Consider the following 24501-nt stretch of genomic DNA (forward strand, 5'->3'; position numbering starts at 1 on the left):
ACCAGCTTTTCCCTCTTTTCCCCAAAAGCCTCTGTAGTATATACTTTCTATTGCCTTTACAGTACCTCAGGCAATGGCGGAACTACTGGGGGTATGATCACACCAAGGCCCCCACCTGCTCAGTCCCTCCGGGGTTTGTGCGAAAGTGAATCCGCCACAAGGATCTCTTTCCTGAAGGGGTGGGGCCTCATGGCCTGTAGTGATATTACTGACCTCATGGTTCTACACTGTGTCTGGGAGAACTCAAGCAATGCCTCTCCAAATGCCATGCAGTGTGCTTGTGGCCCTCAGACACCCATTTAGCTTTGTACTATACATTCTAAGAGAACTGGAGTTCAGGCAAGGCCCTAAACACATTCCTAAAACTGCTCTACACCTCCCACCCACTGCATTGACTCTCTCCTAAAAGATTGGGAAATCCTGTTCTCCAGTAGGGTTGCTTCTGCCAGAGAATGTTCTGCGCACTCTGCATTTTTGCCACAACTAGAATTCATCAGAAATCAGAGAAATGCATCAGTGTGACGGGAGACCGGGTCACAGAGCTGAAAATCTGGTAACGCCTGCTAAAAGCGCCCAGCTCTGCAAATAGTACATCAGATAACCACCCAGACAGTTTAAAGGGGTTGTTCACATTTAAATTAACTTTTAGTATCATAGTAATATGCTGAGAAAATTTGCAATTGATTTTTTTTTTTAATTGTGGGTTTTTGAGCTTTTTATTTAGCAGCTCTCCAGTTTGCTATTTCAGATCCAAATTACCCTAGCGCCCATGGGTGTCATCAGAAGGGCGTCTAGAGGGCAGTTGCCCCACCCTGACTCCACCAGCAAGTTCCGAGGAATTGTTTGTAAATTTATTTCCCAACAACACAAAACTTTTTTATGGCTCCCACCCCAAGTCTTAGGTTATCTTCTGTATTGTCATCAATAGGTTCATCTTCAGAGGGATGTTACCCTATTTGATATTAGCTTACTTGTACCCCACTGGAACATTTTCTGTGGACACCCAAGAGACTGGAATATGAAGAGGCCTGAATAGATAGTAGTAATGAAAAAAAGAAAAATTACATGTGTAGTCTTACAGAACATTTGTTTTTTTAGATGTGGTCCAGTGATGCCATTTGAAACCTCAAGAGTCAGAAAGCAGAATTTAAAAAAAAAAAAGAAAAAAAAAAGAAAATATGAATGAAGGCCAATTGAAAAGCTGCTTAGAATTAGCATTTCTAAACATACTACATGTCAACATAGAGGTGAACCACCACTTTAAAGGTCATACGATAGGACTTGAGGCACTACCACTAACCTACTTATGGCTACTTACTTATGGCTACTTACTTATGGCTACTTACTTATGGCTACTTACTTACTTATTGCTACTTTACAGGCAGGGGACAGACTGAATTACCTGGATCCATTATTATCTCTTCCCAACAAACACCACAGGAGACAGAGATTAAAAGGCAGGAAAGAGTTTATTTAAGCTGCCAGGCTCACCCAACAGACGCTAAATAAAACCTTTTAGACGCTAAATTCAAGTTTTCAGGGATTCTGGGTTTTTTCACATTGAGGAAAAAAAACAAAAAACAATATTTAAACATAAATCATAATAAAAATAAACACTTAATGGAAGAGGTAGATTATTGAATGGGTTTCAAACCATCGGTACAGTGATACATTTCACTCGGCCCTAACACAACGTGACACACACATCTGTACACAAGATATAAGTTAAAAATGAGGAAGTCGTGAGAAGGGAGGAATAAACAGTCAAAACATATTCTGTCTGGGACACGCGACCTGCCATGGCCTACTGCAACTGCTGTCCCCAGGAATGACAGGGTTAATTATGGAACCTACCACAGCCGTCTTTAACCTCTTGCAATACCACTGAGACTCTCATGAGAAGGGTCAATAACCCCAGGGTGTCACTGCTGTACCAGAACTAGCAGAGTAACACAAGGCTGCTGCCAACAACATTTCCCAGTGTACCCTGCTGTATAAAATTGAGAAATGTTTGTATTGGGCTTCTCCATTGCCTTAGAGCAAAAATAAAAACCAACATGGCAGCACAGGGTTCAGACCGTGGGTGTGACACAACATGACAGAATATCGGGACAGTGCTGGAGAGGGGAAGTTGGATAAGGCAGAGAAAAACTCTGTACAGAAAATATTTACAGCGTCCTTTATCCATGGAACAGGGCCCTCAGCCAATCACGGCCGCCCCCCCATTGGGGGGAGGAATGGAACCACACAGGATTCTGGGAGGCAAAATGCAGTTGTGGTGATGAACGAGAAAGGTGTTGGGGTGTCAGGTAAACCATTTAAGAGGGAATGGGCTGGGGGAAAGGGGAGAAAGGGATAAGCAGGCGAGATGCTCCCATTCAGCAGCTGAAGAAGCAACAGATCACTTTATGCCCTGGGGATTTAACAGCCCGAGAAGAGGGGGGGACAAGAAGCCTAATCCTGAGACGACTCTTCATCTTTCTTCCTTCTTGGAAACTTTTGAGGAATGCCACGCTGTTGATCTGGGGGGGGGGGGGACAGAAAGATCAGTGGGAATGAAAAAAACAGGGAAGGATCATATCAATTACCGGTTTAAATATGTAATGGTATTATTAAATAAAGCATAAACACTATTCATAAAGAAATATGTAATGGTATTATTAAATAAAACAAACAATTCAGTAACAAATATGTGATGGTATTAAATAAGGGATAAACATAATTCAGTAACAAATATGTAATGGTATTATTAAATAAAGCATAAGCAATTCAGTAACAAATATGTAATGGTATCATTAAAGGGATTTCAGCTGCAGTTTGCTCAAAGCCTGTACAGAAGCCGCCATGTTCGGAGAACAACTGTGGGATGAGGGGAGATAACTCGCTTCCTATTAGTGTCTATATGAAGAGAGCCACAGAAAGGGCCACAGTCACTTACCTGATGAAGGTTTTGAAGGCTGCAGAGTGCGGATTAATGCACAGCGGGGGGCGCTTCCCCTGGTGCTGGTCAGTGATAAAGCGATGAACCAGCTCTGTGTAGAATAAACCAATGATATTAGACGCGGGCAGACGGGAAACAAAGAACAGTAGGAAATCAGTACAACAGGGGGTGTAAAACGGACACTGACCTTTGACCTGCCAGACAGAAGTTAGGCTTTTCTCATAGGAGTCATCAAATCGGTTGGTGGCCGTGGGCTCGAAGTCTGCAGTGTAGACCCGCCCAGAGGACACGGAGTAGCAGCAGTGACACATACACGTGTGGTAGCGCAGACGACCTTCTTCTAGATAGGGATGGGCCAGGGCATCCTTGGCAGAGATCCGCTTCAGCTGTAACAGGTGACATGGTTAATGCCTTATTGTCTGGGTCACTTCTGCTTTAGCCACCGATATATAACAAGGAACACACTCGATTTCTATGGGAGCTGCTAAGAGGGTGCTCAGTGCAACCCCTGATGAATAAAGTTCTCTTAGATTTAATTAAGTAAAACTAAAGATGTGGTAAAGCAATGAGCGACACAAAAGGAAATGCCTTCCCACCTTTATATTCAAGTAAGGTTATGTACAAACAGGTAACCAATCAAATCTTCGCGTTTATACTTGCTATGCTTTGATTGGCTGCCACATCTGGTTTCTCACAGAAGCACAGCCTTTAGGAGCTAGCCACAACCAGTTTCTGATACATCATGTCTGGCTTAAAGGAAAGGATTGGCTCACCGGGTCAAACAGCAGCATCCGGCACAGGAGGTGAACAGCCTCATGGGTAGCTTCTCCCGAGAGCATGTACAGGACTGAGAGGGACGGCTGCAGAGACATTGGCATATGTTATGTGTAACACGGCTACAGTAACACATAGAGGCTCATCTACCCACAGTGTCTCCTCACTCACCGGCTTGTGGGGGCCACGCAGAATGTGAGCTCTTGCTCCCTCACAGGCCGAGCGCATGGCGGTGAGAGGGGGGGTGCCCAGGAGATCCGTGATCAGGTCCAGCTGTGGGGCCAAACACACAATTACCCAAACAAAGTGGCATTTAGAGGATTGTGGCCTCAGAGAGGCTTCACACAGACCCGCCTATTTCACAGCAGGGGGGGACATTATGGGTCATACTCTGAACAGGGAATTCTGACCAATGACTGCAGTTTGGGCTTTATTCACCCAGGAATTCTGGGAGGAGCTTGGGATACTTTCTCCCTACATCCCCCATTTTATTACAGGAGGTTCTGGAAACATTCTGACCCAGGATTCCCAGCAGCCCAAATGTGGCAATGGCAACAGCTACCTGCTCCCAATGGAGCCTGTGTGTATACTAGGAACTTGTAATGTCAGCCCAGGGATTCTGCAGAGCTGCAACAGAAAACACTCTTTCCAAGGGATTCTGTGTAGAACATGGGGGAATGATGGCTGCTCCTAAGGGATTCTGTGTAGAACATGGGGGAATGATGGCTGCTCCTAAGGGATTCAGTGTAGAACATGGGGGAATGATGGCTGCCCCTAAGGGATTCTGTGTAGAACATGGGCTAATGATGGCTGGGTCCCTAAGGGATTCTGTGTAGAACATGGGCTAATGATGGCTGGGTCCCTAAGGGATTCTGTGTAGAACATTGTCTAATGATGGCTGGGTCCCTAAGGGATTCTGTGTAGAACATTGTCTAATGATGGCTGGGTCCCTAAGGGATTCTGTGTAGAACATGGGCTAATGATGGCTGGGTCCCTAAGGGATTCTGTGTAGAACATTGTCTAATGATGGCTGGGTCCCTAAGGGATTCTGTGTAGAACATGGGCTAATGATGGCTGGGTCCCTAAGGGATTCTGGGTACCTGTTGAATGGGGCTCTGTGCCTGAAAAAGAATTCTTCGTCCCAGGAGTTCAGCGAAGATGCAGCCGACAGACCAGATATCAATGGCACTGCGGTAGTGTCGGCTCCCCATCAGGATCTCAGGGGCCCGGTAATACTGAGTCACCACCTCCTGCGTCATGTGCTGGGACTCGTCCAGTTCCTCCACTCGGGCCAGGCCAAAGTCACAGATCTGTGGGGGGTGAGAGAGGCAGAGACATTATTGGTATGATCCGGGGTACTTGGGTTAAAGTGTAAAAGCAGGAGGAAACATGGGGCCATGGAGCAGAGTGAGTAAATAGTGGAAAAGTATTGATGGATAGAGCAAGTGAGGGAACGGACCAAGTTTAACATTTGGGGGGGGGGGTTGCACCTTTAGAACACAGTTGCTGTTGACAAGCAGATTTCCTGGTTTAATGTCTCGGTGCAGAATCCCAGCAGAGTGCAGATACTTCAGGCCTGCAAGGAAAAGAGCCAACAATGAGATCTACAGCCACCATCCTCCCTTCCCTGTAACACCTACTCCTAGATTTAACTGTCTCCACCATTAATCCCACCTAGAAATGCCCTGCCCATTAGTATCATCACACCCTTTCCAACAGCATTCCCTACCCCTGCAGAGTGTCCCCCAGCACATCCGGCCCCTGCAGAACATGACTTACCGCGTAGGATCTGATAGAGGAAAACCTTGATGTGGTCGGAGCTGAGCGGCTGGGGGGACACTATAACCTTGTGCAGATCAGTCTGCATGAGCTCTGTGATCACATATCTGTCATGGCGGTGAGTCAAAGACTGTAACTACTGGACAATACAGTTTTCTTTACTAGCCGGCCAGGGGAAGATTAATCCATGCACTTGTCACAGGAAAAAACTACTTCCTACCAGAGAGCCAGTGGTGCGCAGGAAAACCAATCCCCCAGCCGGTCGGATAATACAATGGAAGGGTCTATTGTTCAATCATATTCATCCGTGGGAAATCACATGAGCAACAAGACTTTGGATCCACATAATGAAATGACAATGAAGACTACTCCGAGCGGAAAAGATTATGTTTTTGGCAATGCTGCAAAAATGACTTCCGCTTGCAGCCTATCAATATTTAGCTGAAAGCAGAGCATCCCCTGTAAACAGCCCTGCAGATCCTTATATACAGCACAGTGGGAGTCATTCCAACACCAGCAGAATCTGGCACCCGATGGAAAACCTTCCACTGGCCAGACCAGCTTTTCCCATGATTCTATGGCATGTGCCAAGCCCAATGCCCAAACCTAGTGAAGCTGCCCTGTGGGGTCGTAGAGGAGTAAGGATACATCTCTTCAAAGCAGTCGATCTGGGGGGGCTGCAGGATATCCAGTGCCGACAGAACCTGCAGGAAACAGTCAAGCTTAGACCATAGCAAACAAGTTACCTTTCTGGGCATTGGCAGAAGATTTGGGACATTTTTTTCAGTACAGGTTAAAGGGACTCTCCTATTGATAGAGGTGTAAAATGCAATGGCAAATATTCATTACCAACACTACTCTGCCTACCCCTAGTTCCGGCCCTGGTTTCTATCTGCATGGGAAGAACCATAATGGCTGTGATGCACTAACCTCATCAAAAAGCACTAATGAAACAGTGACCTCTGTTTGGCTGAATGCATGGCTGGATCTATTTAGATGTAACTACTGAACAAAGCATATCTCAGACATGGGAGCATTACAGTTTTAGTCAACAAAAGACCTCTAGTGCTTTCTAAAGACATTAACTAATGTATACATAACAATTCAAAGGTTGATCAAGTTATTTGACACTAAAAAACCTTGTTATTCACTTTCTCATTGCCCATTAGGCCCGGACTGGCAATCTGTGGCTGCTTTAAGATGCCATAGACAGTCAATATTTATTGGCCTGATGGGGGGCTGTCTGAGCCTCTGTGTACTTGAAATGCCAGGGTCTATTTTGAATCCCAGTTCAGGGTTGTTGCCCATTGTAATTGATTTTAGACTCAACCCTTCCTAATCTGACACCTCACAACCTGACCCAGCGTGTGTAATGTATCCCAATACCCATGCTTTCCTCTCAGGTAGGGTTGCCACCACTATGTTGCCCATTAATGAAAAATGTTGCTGATTTAGAACAAACGTTTGCAGCAATGTAGAAAAACACGTTGATGCTCTAAGCCACAGGGTAGTGCCAACCACTCACAAGTGGGCAATGCCAGTCTCACACTTGCCCCATCAGTGTGACAGGCGGGTAGAGCCCAGGACAAAACTAGTCAATATATATAAGTTGTACAGTGTAGCAATGTGGCAAACATAGTGCCAGTGATATTAGTGCCAGTCTCTTGTGTATGTAGAGATACTATACTAGTCCCATCCCACTGACACATGAGCAATGTGAGGGCTGGAGACATATTATGCCAATCTGTGCCATTCCACAGTCAGCACTAGTCACATCAGTACCCGTCTCACCCACGTAGCCCCTTACATTGTCGTGTTTGAAGAAGCAGAGCATCTTGAGTTCTCTGAAGACCCTCTTGCAGGACACCAGGTTTTGGAAGACGTTCGGCATCTTCTTGAGAGCAACACGTTTGCCATCCCGAGGGTCAGTCACCGACCTGTGGGTCAAACAGAATCAGAGACCGGACGCTGTACAGCAGAGTGTGGCTATAAAACTGCCTTTGGGGCTCATAGTCATCTGTTTTATGGTGCCACAGCTTCATTAACTGGACAGTGCCTGAAAATGCTCATTTAACATTATTCCAAAAAAAAGGTACCGACGACTTCGGAACTACAGACCCATGAGCCTGGGGGCAAAATCTGTACCTTCTGCCCATCCCCCTCACCAAAATGAATCTCTAGCCCCCAGTGAGCACCTTTAAAGGATTACAATGAATCAGATAATGCCAGCGGCCCATGTTATACCCGACCCGTAAGTGACAAATGCCCTACAGTTTATACTTCGTGCAGCCCCTACTGATGCCCACCCTGTTCTTTCTTCAATACAAAACCCACTTGTAGGTGATTAGCGGCACCAGTATTATAAGTGCAGTGCCACCCACTGGCACCAGTATTATAAGTGCAGTGCCACCCACTGGCACCAGTATTATAAGTGCAGTGCCACCCACTGGCACCAGTATTATAAGTACAGTGCCCAGCGCTACCAGTCAGTCCCATAGAGGCGCCATCAGTCTCTGCTTCCTTCAAGTGGATATAGTGATATTAATATATCATGTTCCCAGCTATGAGGTGCCCACATTACCTACTATGAGAAGCAGCCAGTGCCACAGCCCCAGTGATTCCCAGCTAAGGGAAGCAAGTGAAACCTGGGGGCCTGGCACAGCCTGTTGCACCTGAATGACACTTATAAAAGTGAATATCTGCTACTGGTAGTGCTAAGGACCCCAGTTTTTCCTCATTATGGGCATCAAACATTCTAAGGGCCCATTAATTCCAGCATGCAGTACAGGGGCCACATCTATTCGTACCTATACACATCAGGAAGTGCAGAGGCCACATCTTTTCCTACTTATAGACATCAGGTAGTGAAGGGGCCACATCTATTCCTACCTATGGACAACAGGCACTGCAGGGGCCACATCTATTTCTACCTATAGACATCAGGCAGTGCAGGGGCCACATCTATTCCTACCTATGGACAACAGGCAGTGCAGGGGCCACATCTATTCCTACCTATGGACAACAGGCAGTGCAGGGGCCACATCTATTCCTACCTATGGACAACAGGCAGTGCAGGGGCCACATCTATTCCTACCTATGGACAACAGGCAGTGCAGGGGCCACATCTATTTCTACCTATAGACATCAGGTAGTGAATGGGCCACATCTATTTCTACGTATGGACAACAGGCAGTGCAGGGGGCCACATCTATTCCTACCTATAGACATCAGGCAGTGCAGGGGCCACATCTATTCCTACCTATAGACATCAGGCAGTGCAGGGGCCACATCTATTTCTACCTATGGACATCAGGCAGTGCAGGGGCCACATCTATTCCTACCTATGCACAACAGACAGTGCAGGGGCCACATCTATCGGTACCTATGGACAACAGACAGTGCAGGCGCCACATCTATTGGTACATATGGACAACAGACAGTGCAGGGGCCACATCTATTGGTACATATGGACAACAGACAGTGCAGTGGCCACATCTATTCCTACCTATGCACAACAGACAGTGCAGGCGCCACATCTATTGGTACATATGGACAACAGACAGTGCAGGGGCCACATCTATTGGTACATATGGACAACAGACAGTGCAGTGGCCACATCTATTGGTACTTATGGACAACAGACAGTGCAGTGGCCACATCTATTGGTACCTATGGACAACAGACAGTGCAGTGGCCACATCTATTGGTACCTATGGACAACAGACAGTGCAGGGGCCACATCTATTGGTACATATGGACAACAGACAGTGCAGAGGCCACATCTATTGGTACCTATGGACAACAGACAGTGCAGTGGCCACATCTATTGGTACCTATGGACAACAGACAGTGCAGGGGCCACATCTATTGGTACATATGGACAACAGACAGTGCAGAGGCCACATCTATTGGTACATATGGACAACAGACAGTGCAGGGGCCACATCTATTGGTACACATGGACATCAGCCAGTTCCCCAGTGAGTGTGATCTCCAGTCTCCAGACAAGGGTTGGGCCCCAGACAAGTAGAAGCAGCAGCTCGTTACTCACCAGACCACTCCGAATGCCCCGTATCCGATGGGCCTGTCGGGCTCCGGGTCTCTCCCTTCCCCGTTACACTGGGGGGCGCTGAGAGCTTGGGGTAAAGGCGAAGGAACAGCCCCTCCCCCATTGGGACAGTAGAACTTTTGGCCCAGGGGGGGCTGGATGAGACCACTGAACACCCCCGCGCACAGCTGCCCCGGAATGGAACGGCCCGAGCCCGGGAAGGCCATGGGGAGAGCTGGGCCCTTCCCTACACGGATGTCCCCCGGGCACGGACACGGCACATGCTGGTGCTGCTTCTGCTCAGGTAACAGGGGCCCCCCAGTCGGCCCGAGGATTCGGCACAGTCACAGGGTTGGGGGAGGGGGGTCCCTGCACTCGCTGCTCCGGAGACCCCGTGCGGCATCAGCTGGAACAATGCACCGGCCCGGCATGCACCGCGGCTTAAAGGGCCGCCCTTAAAGGGAACGTGTCCTCCCCTCCCCTGTCACTGGATCAGACAGAGAGAGATGTGTGTGTAGTGTCAGTGTTAGCTGGGGGCAGTGCAGCAGTGCAGCAGTGCAGTACAGTGAATCCTCCCACCTCTGGATAATCTGTGTCTTCTGCCTCCACTTTACTATAGGAACAGCCTGGGAGTCTGTGTATTTGCTCCTGTGATTCCCTCCCTCCAATAACAAGGAGGAGACACAAGTGACACCAGCCTAGCGCCACATTGTGACTGAGCAAGTGACTCTTCCACCTGCTGCCTACCCACTTTAGCGAATATGATAGGGACCTTAGATTGTAAGCTCACTGGGGCAGGGACTGATGGGAGTGTGATAGGGACCTTAGATTGTAAGATCACTGGGACAGCGACTGATGGCAATGTGATAGGGACCTTAGATTGTAAGCTCACTGGGGCAGAGACTGATGGGAATGTGATAAGGACCTTAGAGTGTAAGCTCACTGGGGCAGAGACTGATGGGAATGTGATAGGGACCTTATAGTGTAAGCTCACTGGGGAAGAGACTGATGGGAATGTGATAGGGACCGTAGATTGTAAGATCACTGGGACAGGGGCTGATGGGAGTGTGATAGGGACCTTAGATTGTAAGCTCACTGGGACAGAGACTGATGGGAATGTGATAGGAACCTTAGAGTGTAAGATCACTGGGGCAGAGACTGATGGGAATGTGATAAGGACCTTAGAGTGTAAGCTCACTTGGGCAGGGACTGATGGGAATGTGATAGGGACCCTAGATTGTAAGCTCGCTGGGGCAGGGACTGATGGGAATGTGATAGGGACTTTAGATTGGAAGCTCACTGGGGCAGGGACTGGTGAGAATGTGATAAGGACCTTAGATTGTAAGCTCACTGGGGCAGGGACTGATGGGAATGTGATAGGGACCCTAGATTGTAAGCTCGCTGGGGCAGGGACTGATGGGAATGTGATAGGGACTTTAGATTGGAAGCTCACTGGGGCAGGGACTGGTGAGAATGATATTTAATCTTTGTAAAGTGGTGCAAAACTCCTTCCCCCCAGTGCAAGTCCCTATTGCCACCTGCAATGGCCGTGGGTTCAAACACAGCTCTCTCTGTAAAGGTATTTATATTAGTATAATATTGGTTCCTCTTAAAGCTCAGTGTGTCTAAATATAAGTATATCAAGTATGTTTTGTCAAGTCTGATTTGGGGAAAATACCCTTCTCTATTCCCCTTCTCCCAACCTGCAGAATCACAGCAGAAAACCTTGTGTTCTTGCCTGACTCCTCCATTTCATCAGTGCATTTACCCACAGCAGCCTCTCTGTTCTACTTACCTTACAGTCGACTGATTAAACCAGACTGCTGATTGGTTGCTATTGGTAACTGCACTGGTGCAATTTAGTACCTATGTTTGGCGTGCATGAGGTTTCCCTTGCTGTATGTAATGCTCTAATCCATATACCAGTAACTAAATATCTCATTTTCTTCCCTGGTAGGAGTGGTGATTAGATGGATTATGCTCGCCTCTGACATGCTGTGAAGCAGATCATCTTCTTGTCTCCAGGAAGAACAAGGTTCACTGAGCACAATCATAATGGATCTGAAGTTCTCCCCGGGCAGGAAGTTTAGAGTCCAAACTGAACTGAACAGATGGACTGAGCACCTTCTCTGTAGCCACCCAGACTGATCCAGGAATATTAAAGCAAAGACAGAAGAAGTGGAACCAGAGGAAGAAGCGCTCGGAGAACTCATGAAAACCTCTAGGGGGTTCTCCTAGACTTAGAGAAAAGGTGCAGGAATATGCTAAAGAACACAGTGCCATAATGAAGAGTGAACTGTCTTATTTTCCAGAAACCTTGCAGATAAAGGTAGAGAAAGATAAACAAGACCTTGAAGATCACTTGGTAGCTGTTATACGCCGTGACTGGAATTGCTTAGATAATAAAGAGAGTTTTAGCTTAGGAGGACCATCTTCAAAGCAAGTTCAGATGGGTTGGATCCTGGAGAGTTTCTTGGGCAGGCACAGTGTAAGCTAGAGCTTGGGTCGAGCCCAGATTATTCAAAATCATGTGCTGATAATGACATCAAGCATTGCTGTGTCCACCATAAGATTATGAATTGTGGTGGAGCTCAGAGAAGAAGGGACATGGGGGAGCCCCCCTTAATCTGCTGCTCCATGCAGAAGAAACAGCTTTTCCATGCAGAGAATGTGGCAAAAGCTTCTCTCTGATGAACAGACTCCACAAACACCAAAGGCTGTAGGAGAGAAACCATTCACATGTCCAGAATGTGGGAAAATGTTTTTCCTAAAGACCAGCCTTAAGAAGCTTCAGAAATGTCACACAGGGGTGAAACCCTTTGAATGTCCAGAATTTTTCTCAGAAATCTAGTCTGCACCCACAAGAAGAAACACGGGGGAGAAACCATATGTATGCTCAGAGTGCGGGAATAGCTTCTCTCTAATAAGCACGCTCGATACTCACTGGAATATTCACATGGGGGAGAAACCATTTACATGCACAGAATGTGGCCAAAGCTTCACTCTAAAGAGCAGACTCCAAAATCACCAAAGAGTACACACAGGGGAGAAACCATTTACGTGCAGAGTGCAGGAAAAGGTTCTCCCTGAAGAGCACACTCACTAACCACTGAAATGTTCACACCGGGGAGAAGCTGTTCTCAGACATTTAGCCTTTATACCCACAATAAAATTCCAACAGAGGAGAATCCTTATACATGCATAGAATGTGGCAGAGGTTTCTCTCTAAAGAGCAGGCTTCTCCATCCCCAACGAGTTCACATGGAGGAGAAACCATTTACATGCAGAGAATGCGGAAAATGCTTCTCTTTGAAAAGTACACTAACTACCTATTGGAGTGTTTACATGGGGGAAAACCCATTTACCTGCACAGAATGCGGGAAAAGTTCTCCCTGAAAACAGGCTCCACAATCACCAAAGAAGAGTGCACACAGGGGAGAAACCATTTGCGTGCTCAGAGTGTGGGAAATGTTTTTCTCTTAAAAGCTCTCTGACTGCTCACAGGAATGTACACACCGGAGTGAAACCGTTTATGTGCACTGAATGCGGGAAAAGAATTTCTCTAAAAACCAGGCTCCACACTCACCAGAATCTACACGCGGAGGGCAATTGTTTCACATGTTCAACCTGCGGGAGGAGCTTCTGCAAGAAGTGGGACTTCTATGACCACTGTAACGTTCACACAACACATAAAGTGTTTCCCTTTGTCGAGTGCAGCAAAAACTTCTCTACAAAAGGAGTCCTCCAGAAACACCACAATATGGGGAGAAACCATTCACCTGCAACGAATGTGGCAAGAACTTCTCCCTCAAGAGTCGACTCCAACATCACCAGAGAGGGCATACCAGAGAGAAACCCTTGAAATGCAACAAATGTGGCAAAAGCTTCTGCCAAAAACATACACTTACTATTCACTGGAAGGTTCATCTGGTACAATGCCTGCACGGGAGCTGCACAATACACAGCATTTTCTTTAAGAGCACATTTTCCAAAAGCACTAGGAAAGCCCCCGGGTTCACTGGGTGAAAATAGCTCAATGCTGCAAGAGTCACATGCTCAAGGGTCAATCGACAGGTGTGAAATGGGGGGAGGGGGGTATATTTCTTTCAAGGGTTTCTATCAAAGGAAACATATACAAGTAGTTATGTCTTATTTCTGTTATGTATGTGTGTGAAAGTCAATGGGAAATGCTTAAAATAAAAGCAGATTAAAGAGCATTGTACCATGGGAAATTGTTACATGAATAGAAATTGGGGAACCTCACTAGGGTTAAAATACCCAGGAGGAAGCCAATATGGTGGGCACCCCCCAGTTAGTCATATTGCTAACCTTGTCGCTCAGGCTGGTGCCAACCTTCCATAAAATTCACACCAGTCCCAAGTATTTTCTTGAAGAGTTCCATGCCGCCATGTTGTGATCCTGTTACCCAATGATCCTCATACTATGTCCCTGCCCAGATAAGAGCAAAGGATTGTTGGCTACTTCTGTGCAACATGGTGGAATGGGCTAGTTTAACTGTATGTCCATTATTTAGTTGGAGCTACCCTTTGTACGTCTTTTCTTCCTCACTGATGTTGGGCCCCAGCCATTTTTGTGAAGCTCTCCCCAGAGATCCATGTTTTGTTTCACTTCAAATTCAATATCCAAGATTAGCCATTCACAGCCATCTCTGCCCCAGTGTGACAGGGTAGCCCATCTCGTGTGCAAGAAATATAGGTCAAGAAGCGTTCTATTCCCACACAGACCAACGCCCCCCTCCCATTACCAACATGGATCCGCTCCTGTAACTGACTGGGATAAGAAGGCTGGAGAAGAAACAAGAGCATTAAGCGCCATCATAATAAAGAGTCAATTGGCTTCTTCCTCTCTGGTGGGTTTCACAGCGGCTGAAGGGGCAATACGGAAAATAAAGTCAGAGAAAGAGGAACCAGGCTGTAAAGGGAGGGTGAATATATTAAACTCTGCACTTGATGCACTACCTGATAGGGAACCTGTACTCAGAGAATGCCTTTGTCAATACAGCAGAGCCTTCCATTGGTCAATGCCAGTGACCCCTCTGATATTGTGGATAAAACAAGGGAACAGTAACAGAATGACAGGCATGCGGTATGAGAAGTGCTCAGAAATCTCGAAATCAACGTGTTACATATGCTGTAAACGTGGAAAAAGCTTCTCTGTCCATAACGACCTTCTCACCCACCCCTGTGCCCCCACTATCAGCCCCCGAGTGAGTCTTGCTGAGGACAACACTTTCATCTTCACTGGAAATAACATTCACCAGATGGAGAAACCATTCAGGTGTACGGAGTGCGGCAAATGCTTCTCTCAGAAGAGCAACCTGTGCAGTCACCAGAATACTCACATGGGGGAGAAACCCTTCACCTGTAACGAATGTGGCAAAAGCTTCTGCCAAAAGATCCACCTTTGTCAGCACCAGCTTCTTCTGTTGCACCACAACACCCAGCAGTGCTCCTTAGCAGTGATATGCCAATTTCTCCCATTTTGATACGCTGGAAAATTCGTGAAATAGCGAAAAATTTGTGAAAAAATTGTAAAAATCTAAATTAATGCCAGCGTCCAATTTTGGCTGCGCATCCGAAAAGTCGATTGCGTCAATTTTGATGCTGGTGTTAATGTGTATAGGTGTCTGAATAGTGTTGATGCGCGGCGATTCGGACGAGCATCCAAAAACTTTTGACGCAGGTGAATTTTTGCGGGAGATTCATGAATTTATTCGATGGCGGTTAAATGCGGAAATTCGCTGCGAATTTGTGACAGGCTTCAGTTCCCTATCAGGTCCTGCTAGCTGCTGATTGGCTCCTGTCCTACAGTGCAGTAGTGTTGCCACCTAGCCGGTAAAACACCTGCGAAGGCCGGTATTACAAATTTACCGGCAATGTAGCTGCCGGTAAATTTGTAATACCCTTAAAAAGACCCCTCAGCCTGCCCCCAATCCCCTGTAAAAACGTAGCTTTTGTAACTTTTGTGGCCGTCTTGAAATGTCGGCGCCGTGGCCACGTCCCTTTTACGGCACAGCACAGCCCCTTTTGACGTCACACCCGTCTCTTTTTGTTCCCGCCCCCCACCAGGCCGGTAAAACAATTCGGAAAAGGTGACAAGTGGAAGAGAAGGGAGGGATTCTTAGGGTTTTTGCAGAAATATTCAATAAATCAGCCTGAAACACTACTTTTTTTAATTCATCTTTATCTAAATGTGTATAATGCACTGGTACATTCTTGTTTTTTACACTAAATGTCTCCTTCAAAGGTGAAGAGCCCCTGTAAGACTTCTTTAAAGGACTGTCTCTCAGAGCCGCTTTGCTGGTGCTACAAGGCCAATTGCAGGTGCTGTTTCTCTCCATGTGAGCAGCAGATTTGGCTGAGAGAGAATGAGGGTGCAGAGTACAGAGCAGTATAAGAGAGGAGAAGCAGTTGAGTAATAGGGACGTTAGTGTGAAGAGAGGCTTGTGTGGAAGTTACAGGAGACCAGCGCTACATTTATACTCAGTGTGTGGAATTAAGGGCTACCTGTCTGGGAGGAAACTAAATGTACCAGGGGGTGGCTAATGTATCACTTCCTATAAAAGACGTAATTAACTCAATTCTAAGACAATTTGCAATTGGTCTTCATTTCTGTTAAGGTTTTTCAACGATTCTGATTTGTGTTTGCTGCTCTCTGCTCAGGAACACGCGCTATCTGGTTGCTAGGGCTTCCTTCCCATAGCAACCAGCAGCAGGACCCGCAGCGACCAATGAGAGATTTTCTGCAGATTGGTGGCTGTGAGTCACGTGACCCATGAAACATTGCGGCTTTTAGTTCCGGGTCACAGGACGTGCTGCTGCACCCGAGGGAGCAAGACAAGGTGTGGGACAAGGGCTGCAGCGATTGTACCATATAGGGTTTAACCCCGGACAAATACTCGCGCCTCTTCTCACTTTGTTTATGGGCGTCACCCACACGCCGCCCCACGTGTTACATCACTGTGACGCCTTCACTTTTATCCTGCGCTTCCTTTGGTTGCAAAGTGATTGACATACACACGGCTCCGCCCCTCCTGTCAGCTGCTCCGCCCCCAATCAGGAAGCAGAGCTGCTGCACCGGATGAGGAACTTCCGCGGACAGCCGGGAAGATGTCTGCGCCCCTCTCTAGGTAAATGCCGTCTGTCTGATACTGGAGCGGAGGAACACGGCAGCTGCAGAACTTTATCTTCGCTTCTGTACAAGTATGATCAGACTCTGTGCCTTCAACTGATCCCTGTCTGACCATTCCCAGGACTGCCTCATACTGACAGCGTCTTCTTCTTCTAACATCTGCCATTCCTTCGTCTCCTGATCTGTGGGACTCCTCCCCTTGTTCATAGACCCCTCCCCTTGTGTCCCCTATAGACAGCCCATGTGCATAGCTTATATACTGGTCTGTATATACACTGAGTGACTTGTCTCTCTAGTATCAGCCATTCCTCCCTCTCGACTCCTCCCCTTGTACATAGACTCCTCCCCTATAGACAGCCCATGTGCATAGCTTATATACTGGCCTGTATATACACTGAGTGACTTGTCTCTCTAGTATCAGCCATTCCTCCCTCTCCTTATTCATAGACCCCTCCCCTTGTACATAGCCTCCTCCCCATGTACATAGACTCCTCCCCTTATGCTCCCCTATAGACAGCCCATGTGCATAGCTTATATACTGGTCTGTATATATACTGAGTGACTTGTCTCTCTAGTATCAGCCATTCCTCCCTCTCCTCATCTGTGGGACTCCTCCCCTTGTTCATAGACCCCTCCCCTTATGCTCCCCTATAGACAGCCCATGTGCATAGCTTATATACTGGCCTGTATATACACTGAGTGACTTGTCTCTCTAGTATCAGCCATTCCTCCCTCTCCTTATTCATAGCCTCCTCCCCATGTACATAGACTCCTCCCCTTATGCTCCCCTATAGACAGCCCATGTGCATAGCTTATATACTGGTCTGTATATACACTGAGTGACTTGTCTCTCTAGTATCAGCCACTCCTCCCTCTCGACTCCTCCCCTTGTACATAGACCCCTCCCATTATGCTCCCCTATAGACAGCCCATGTGCATAGCTTATATACTGGTCTGTATATACACTGAGTGACTTGTCTCTCTAGTATCAGCCATTCCTCCCTCTCCTCATCTGTGGGACTCCTCCCCTTGTACATAGACCCCTCCCCTATAGACAGCCCCTGTGCATAGGTTATATAGTGGCCTGTATATAGGGAGGGAACACACACACATGAGGTAGGGATTCATATTAAAGCCATTCAGTGTTCTGATCATTACAGCTGTATCACTAGACAGTGTTCCTGGCTTATTATTTCAGTAGAGCTGTGCTACTGTGGGTTATGCAGTGGATCTGGGAGTTGTAGTTCTTCTGGGTCTATTTGTTGTGCTGGAGCAGTGTGAGTTTTCCAGCTTAGTGGAAGGAAATTCTATTAATAGCACTGGGAATGTCCAATTGTGCATCACAAGGGAGGGGGGTTCTAGAGGAAGTTTTTTCCTGAAAGTTCAGCACTTTGGCCAAGGAGAATATTCCATTTTTATGTTTCCTTCTGAGTTGCTCTGTGTGTTGTTGTAAAGCTGAGAGGCCCAGTTCTGTTTGGCTTGATCCAAGTTGGCCCTGTATAAGATCTCTTCCCTGCCTTTTGTCTCATGCTATTCTGGGGTTTCTAATGGGGGGAGAGAGGATCTTTGGGGTACAACTGGTATTGATATACAGGTTTGTTTCCATCTGATGCAGCTGTAACAAGAATGTAAGAAATCAGCTGGAAGCCAAGCACTCACATGTGAAGGGAAGAAAAATCACTGGCACACCGTGGGTTATTTCTAGCAGGGAAAACCCTTGGTCATTTATTGCGGAGGCAACGTTTCGGGGCGTAACCCCTTTGTCAAGTATCACTTGACAAAACGTTGCATCCGCAATAAATGAGCAAGGGTTTTCCCTGCTAGAAATAACCCATGGTGTGCCAGTGATTTTTCTTCTCTTCGCGCTGAACTTGAGGTCGCCAACACCTCCTTCATTGAGCACCTGGGACTCATACAGATTAGGAAGGCCAGGGTGTGCGAGGGTAATTTCTTCTCAAGCACTCGCATGTGCCATAATGCATTTGGGTAACTTGCATCTGCACTGTGATTGGACAAGATTTTCTTTAACTCCCTCATTTTATTTTTCATTGAGATGCAGGAAAATAGGGCTTTAGTTGGGATACACTGGGCAATGAGAATAGGGGGACATTGGGCAATAAGTAGAGCAGATGTATGTGCTCAGATTAGGGCCGATATATGTGCTCAGATTAGGGCCGATATATGTGCTCAGATTAGGGCCGATATATGTGCTCAGATTAGGGCCGATATATGTGCTCAGATTAGGGCCGATATATGTGCTCAGAGTAAAGCCGATATATGTGCTCAGATTAGGGCCGATATATGTGCTCAGAGTAAAGACGATATATGTGCTCAGATTAGGGCCGATATATGTGCTCAGAGTAAAGCCGATATATGTGCTCAGATTAGGGCCGATATATGTGCTCAGAGTAAAGCCGATATATGTGCTCAGATTAGGGCCGATATATGTGCTCAGATTAGGGCCGATATATGTGCTCAGAGTAAAGCCGATATATGTGCTCAGAGTAAAGCCGATATATGTGCTCAGATTAGGGCCGATATATGTGCTCAGAGTAAAGCCGATATATGTGCTCAGAGTAAAGACGATATATGTGCTCAGATTAGGGCCGATATATGTGCTCAGATTAGGGCCGATATATGTGCTCAGAGTAAAGCCGATATATGTGCTCAGATTAGGGCCGATATATGTGCTCAGATTAGGGCCGATATATGTGCTCAGAGTAAAGCCGATATATGTGCTCAGAGTAAAGCCGATATATGTGCTCAGATTAGGGCCGATATATGTGCTCAGAGTAAAGCCGATATATGTGCTCAGAGTAAAGCCGATATATGTGCTCAGAGTAAAGCCGATATATGTGCTCAGATTAGGGCCGATATATGTGCTCAGAGTAAAGCCGATATATGTGCTCAGATTAGGGCCGATATATGTGCTCAGAGTAAAGCCGTTATATGTGCCCAGATTAGGGCCGATATATGTGCTCAGATTAGGGCCGATATATGTGCTCAGAGCACGGCCGAGCAGCTCATTACACTTGTACCTTTTTGCAGAGTGGATCCAGGAGGCCTGATGTCATCCCAGAATTCCCAGGTTGTGAGTCCAGTTCTGGTGAGTTCTTGTTATTGCTCTCCACTCATCCAGTTAGACCAATAGTTTGTGTGTGTAACTGGGTTTTACTTAATCAATTTGTAATAGTTATCTTCACTGATTCCCTGATTGGGATGGGACACACATAACAGACTCATATCCTCATATTTTGCAACAGGGGGGACTTTATTTATTATAATACACACGTTTCAGTGAGGCATGTGACAGAAATGACATCACTACTCACCATTTATAACTGATGACATCACTAGTCACCGTTTATAATCATATAATTTACAGGATAGTCGTGGCTTTTGTGTATTTATATAAAATAATATATAATACACAAAAAAACATGACTATCCTGTAAATTATATGCTTATAAACGGTGACTATTTATTAAGGGTGAGTAGTGATGTCATTTCTGTCACATGACTCACTAAAGGTGGCTATCATGTAAAGGTGGCCATACACTTAAAGGGATACTGTCATGTGAAAATTTTTTTTTCCCAAAATGAATCAGTTAATAGTGCTGCTCCAGCAGAATTCTGCACTGAAATCCATTTCTCAAAAGAGCAAACAGATTTTTTTATATTCAATTTTGAAATCTGACATGGGGCTAGACATTTTGTCAATTTCCCAGCTTCCCCATGTCATGTGACTTGTGCCTGCACTTCAGGAGAGAAATGCTTTCTGGCAGGCTGCTGTTTTTCCATCTCAATGTAACTGAATGTGGGTTTTTACTTTTGAGTGCTGTTCTTAGATCTACCAGGCAGCTGTTATCTTGTGTTAGGGAGCTGTTAACTGGTTACCTTCCCATTGTTCTTTTGTTTGGCTGCGGGGGAGGGGGTGATATCACTCCAACTTGCAGTAAAGAGTAATTTTATCAGAGCACAAGTCACATGACTGGGGGCAGCTGGGAAATTGACAATATGCCCCATCTCTCACGATACAGGCATAGGAAACATTGATTTGTATGGTAATATTGGTGTGTGTATGGCCTCCTTATGATACAGGGGTCTGTTGGAGGGGAAAAGTCTGACACGGGTACAGGGGCCTGGTTGGAAAACGTTTGGCAGTGGAAAATTACAGGGGCGGATGGGAGGCCATAAAGAGGGGCTGTCACAGTGTGGCCTAAGTAAGTTGCAGGGCCTAGACTGGTATTGGGTATCACAAGTTGCTAAATATCTCATGTTCTGCCATGACAGGGCTGTGCTAAAGAGCCTCCTAGCCAATCATGGGCAGAGGAGCTTCGCCCTTTACCAGCATGGATTCCACCTCCTCTCCAGATGAAGCAGAAAGTCTGGAGCACAGGGCACAGAATGGAGCAAACGAGAGCACAATGAAGAGCGAGACAACATCACATGCTGAGGATAATCCAGAAATATTAAAGATAAAGATAGAGGAGGATCTAGACTATGAAGGCCACCTGGAGGCTACAGAAGGTTCGGAGGCGGCAGCAACTGACGGGCAAATAAAAGAGGAGACGGAAGGTTCAGAGTCAGAGGATCACGTGACAGACACAGAGAGCGACTCTGAACCAAATATATTACAGATAAAGATGGAGGAGGAGGAGGATCTGGGAGATGAAGACGATGTGAATGCAATAAATGGGGAGCAGTACTGTCACAGAGAGTGGGACACTAGTATGAAGCACAAGGGTAACTCCACCAGTATGAAATGCAGCACAAGTTTGTCTGCCCTAAACAAACTTCACAGTCACACCTGCGCTCAGCCTTGGAAGAGTCCAAACATCACTCACAAGCGCGTGCACCAAGAGACACAATCACTTGTCTGTCATCAGTGTGAAATGCATTTCAGCAGATGCATCACTATTTCCACACAGGGGAGAAGCCATTCACTGATGCGGCAAATCACACTGGAGAGAAACCGTTCACCTGCATGGAGTGTGGCAAGAGCTTTTCTCACAAGAGCAGCCTCTACAAACACCAGAAAGTGCTCACGGGGGAACGATTCTCATGTACTGATTGCATGAAAAGCTTCACCATAAAGAGTGAACTCAAGGTCCACACGGGAGAAACCATTTATATGCACAGAATGCGGCAAACAATTTTTTCAAAAGAACCAACTTCTCAGACACCTGAAGTCTCACACGGGGGAAAGGCAGTTTGTATGCGCACACTGTGGGAAATGCTTTACGTTCAAGAGTACGTTGCAATGCCACCTGAAGGTGCACACCGGGGAGAAACCATTCACCTGCACAGAATGCGGCAAGGGCTTTGCATTGAGGCACGACCTCTACACCCACCAAGCGATTCACATGGAGGAGAAACCATTCACATGCGGGGAATGCAGGAAACATTTCACCGTAAAGAACCAGCTGCGCCGGCACCAGAAGGTTCACACCATATATCTGCACAGAATGCGGCAAAAGCTTCTCTCTCAAAAGCAAACTGCACCGGCACCAGAAAACCCACACGGGGGAGAAAACCTTCATGTGCTTGGAATGTGGCAAAAGCTTCTCCCACAAGCATGACTACTTCATCCACCAGAAAGTGCACACCGGGAAGAAACCCTTCACCTGCACAGAGTGCGGCAAAAGCTTCAGTCTAAAGAGCACGCTGCACAGGCACGAGAATGTTTATACGGGTGACAAACCTTATTCATGTGCATGTAGCAAACATTTCACCCTAAGGAGCTCTCTCAACCGACACCTGAACTGCACTCAGCAGGGGGCGAACTGGTGTCCTCCACACAATGACACATAGTGACTCTCTCAGTCCATGTAATACATTGAGGGAACCATTTGGTAATAACTGGCCACACACCAGGCCATTCCCACAGGGCACATCCCTGATATCTGCACCCAGTAAAGGGGAAGTATGTTTGTTAATGATAACATAGTAATTTAGGTTAAAAAAAGTCACGTTCATCAAGTTCAACTATTTAAGTCTATATATAACCTGACTAACTGCCAGTTGATCCAGAGGAAGGCGAAAAACCCCATTTGAAGCCTCTCCAATTTGCCTCAGAGGGGGAAAAATTCCTTCCTGACTCCAAAATGGCAATGGGACCAGTCCCTGGATCAACTTGTACTATGAGCTATCTCCCATATCCCTGTATTCCCTCACTTGCTAAACACCATCCAACCCCTTCTTATACCTATCTAATGTATCAGCCTGTACCCCTGATTCACTTCCCAGCTCTCCCTGTAACACCCCTTTCCTCCTCTAATCTCATTGGCTCCCTCCTGTCTGCTGGGAGGAGCTACTGGTGAATAAAGCATCCGACCCTTCCTTGTACCTATCTAATGTATCAGCCTGTACCACTGATTCACTTCCCAGCTCTCCCTCTAACACCCCTTTCCCTCCTCTAATCTCATTGGCTCCCTCCTGTCTGCTGGGAGGAGCTACTGGTGAATAAAGCATCCAACCCTTCCTTGTACCTATCTAATGTATCAGCCTGTACCCCTGATTCACTTCCCAGCTCTCCCTGTAACACCCCTTTCCCTCCTCTAATCTCATTGGCTCCCTCCTGTCTGCTGGGAGGAGCTACTGGTGAATAAAGCATCCGACCCTTCCTTGTACCTATCTAATGTATCAGCCTGTACCACTGATTCACTTCCCAGCTCTCCCTGTAACACCCCTTTCCCTCCTCTAATCTCATTGGCTCCCTCCTGTCTGCTGGGAGGAGCTACTGGTGAATAAAGCATCCGACCCTTCCTTGTACCTATCTAATGTATCAGCCTGTACCACTGATTCACTTCCCAGCTCTCCCTGTAACACCCCTTCCCCTTCTCTAATCTCATTGGCTCCCTCCTGTCTGCTGGGAGGAGCTACTGGTGAATAAAGCATCCGACCCTTCCTTGTACCTATCTAATGTATCAGCCTGTACCCCTGATTCAGAGAGAGTCTTTGTCTCATGCTTACCAGTAAGGAGTAGTTTATGGTATGGGAAGTTGAGCTGTTAGGAAAATCCTACAAAGAACTAGGTCGTGGCATTTAGCATTACTGTTCAGTACTACATATATACAAACAACTTACTATAGACACGTATTTCCCATATAAGCATTTTGTTCATTGAATAAAAAAGCATTTGGCAGATTTGATATGTTGCACTAAGAGATTCAGCCTTTTTCAAACTGTGGATTTAGTGAAATTTAATTCAGGAGCATTGCCTCGCGTCCCCGTGTGAAAATGCAAAGTAAATAGGAGAAAATATCTGCATATCATGAAGGAGTTGCATGCCCAGATCAGGACAGGTAATACATACACTGTTTATAAGAGCACACCTGTTTAAAGTCAAAATAGTTGATGGGATGATGCTCCGAATAGGACTGCAGTGCAAACAGTCACTACAATCCCTCACATTAACTGTCACTATTTATTACTTGTATGCATGTCTAATTATAGTACTGTGTGTAATATCCTCCTCCTGAATATATTCAGTATTCATAAACTTTCATGTCTGTGGTGATGGTTCCTTTCCTTTATATGATAAACTATTTAGCTAATTAATCCATATCACATTCAAAAGCCAGCAGTGGGGATCCAATTGGATCTGTGCAGCCACTGGAACAGAATCTCAGCTGCCATAAAGCAGGACAGGACTGCTGCTTACAATGGGGATCAGATAGGATCTGTGCAGCCACTGGGACAGAATGCTCTGTTATACAGATAGCTAGAATCTCAGCTGCCATAAAGCAGGACAGGACTGCTGCTTACAATGGGGATCAGATAGGATCTGTGCAGCCACTGGGAC

At 46.5% G+C, this 24501-nt stretch overlaps 2 protein-coding genes across 3 annotated transcripts; one reads left to right on the plus strand and one right to left on the minus strand.

Moving 5' to 3' along the window:
- Window positions 1–1482: 1482 nt before the first annotated feature.
- On the minus strand, window positions 1483–9921 carry nlk.2.S (nemo-like kinase, gene 2 S homeolog; the record flags this gene model as incomplete). Its single annotated transcript, NM_001088745.1, is given in 11 exon segments — window positions 1483–2522; window positions 2939–3032; window positions 3129–3327; window positions 3715–3801; window positions 3887–3988; window positions 4816–5025; window positions 5206–5291; window positions 5495–5601; window positions 6143–6198; window positions 7302–7431; window positions 9546–9921. Coding segments are annotated over 11 exon segments (1344 nt in total).
- Window positions 9922–16108: 6187 nt separating this feature from the next.
- On the plus strand, window positions 16109–22760 carry LOC108704284. 2 transcript variants are annotated; one of them, XM_018240783.2, is made up of 3 exons: window positions 16109–16765; window positions 19743–19800; window positions 20988–22760. In XM_018240783.2, the coding sequence occupies exon 3, from the start codon at window positions 21017–21019 to the stop codon at window positions 21773–21775; it is 759 nt and encodes a 252-aa protein (XP_018096272.1). In that variant the 5' UTR covers window positions 16109–16765; window positions 19743–19800; window positions 20988–21016; the 3' UTR covers window positions 21776–22760. The 2 variants fall into 2 exon arrangements, with proteins under 2 accessions (XP_018096272.1, XP_018096273.1); XM_018240784.2 differs by having other exon boundaries at window positions 16111–16692.
- Window positions 22761–24501: the final 1741 nt, after the last annotated feature.

Source organism: Xenopus laevis, chromosome 9_10S (assembly GCF_017654675.1).
Source record: "Xenopus laevis strain J_2021 chromosome 9_10S, Xenopus_laevis_v10.1, whole genome shotgun sequence".
Taxonomy (NCBI): Eukaryota; Metazoa; Chordata; class Amphibia; order Anura; family Pipidae; genus Xenopus; species Xenopus laevis.

Excerpts from the sequence above, each read along its gene's own strand:
- LOC108704284 (XM_018240783.2), top strand. The coding sequence starts at position 21,017 with ATGGGCAGAGGAGCTTCGCCCTTTACCAGCATGGATTCCACCTCCTCT.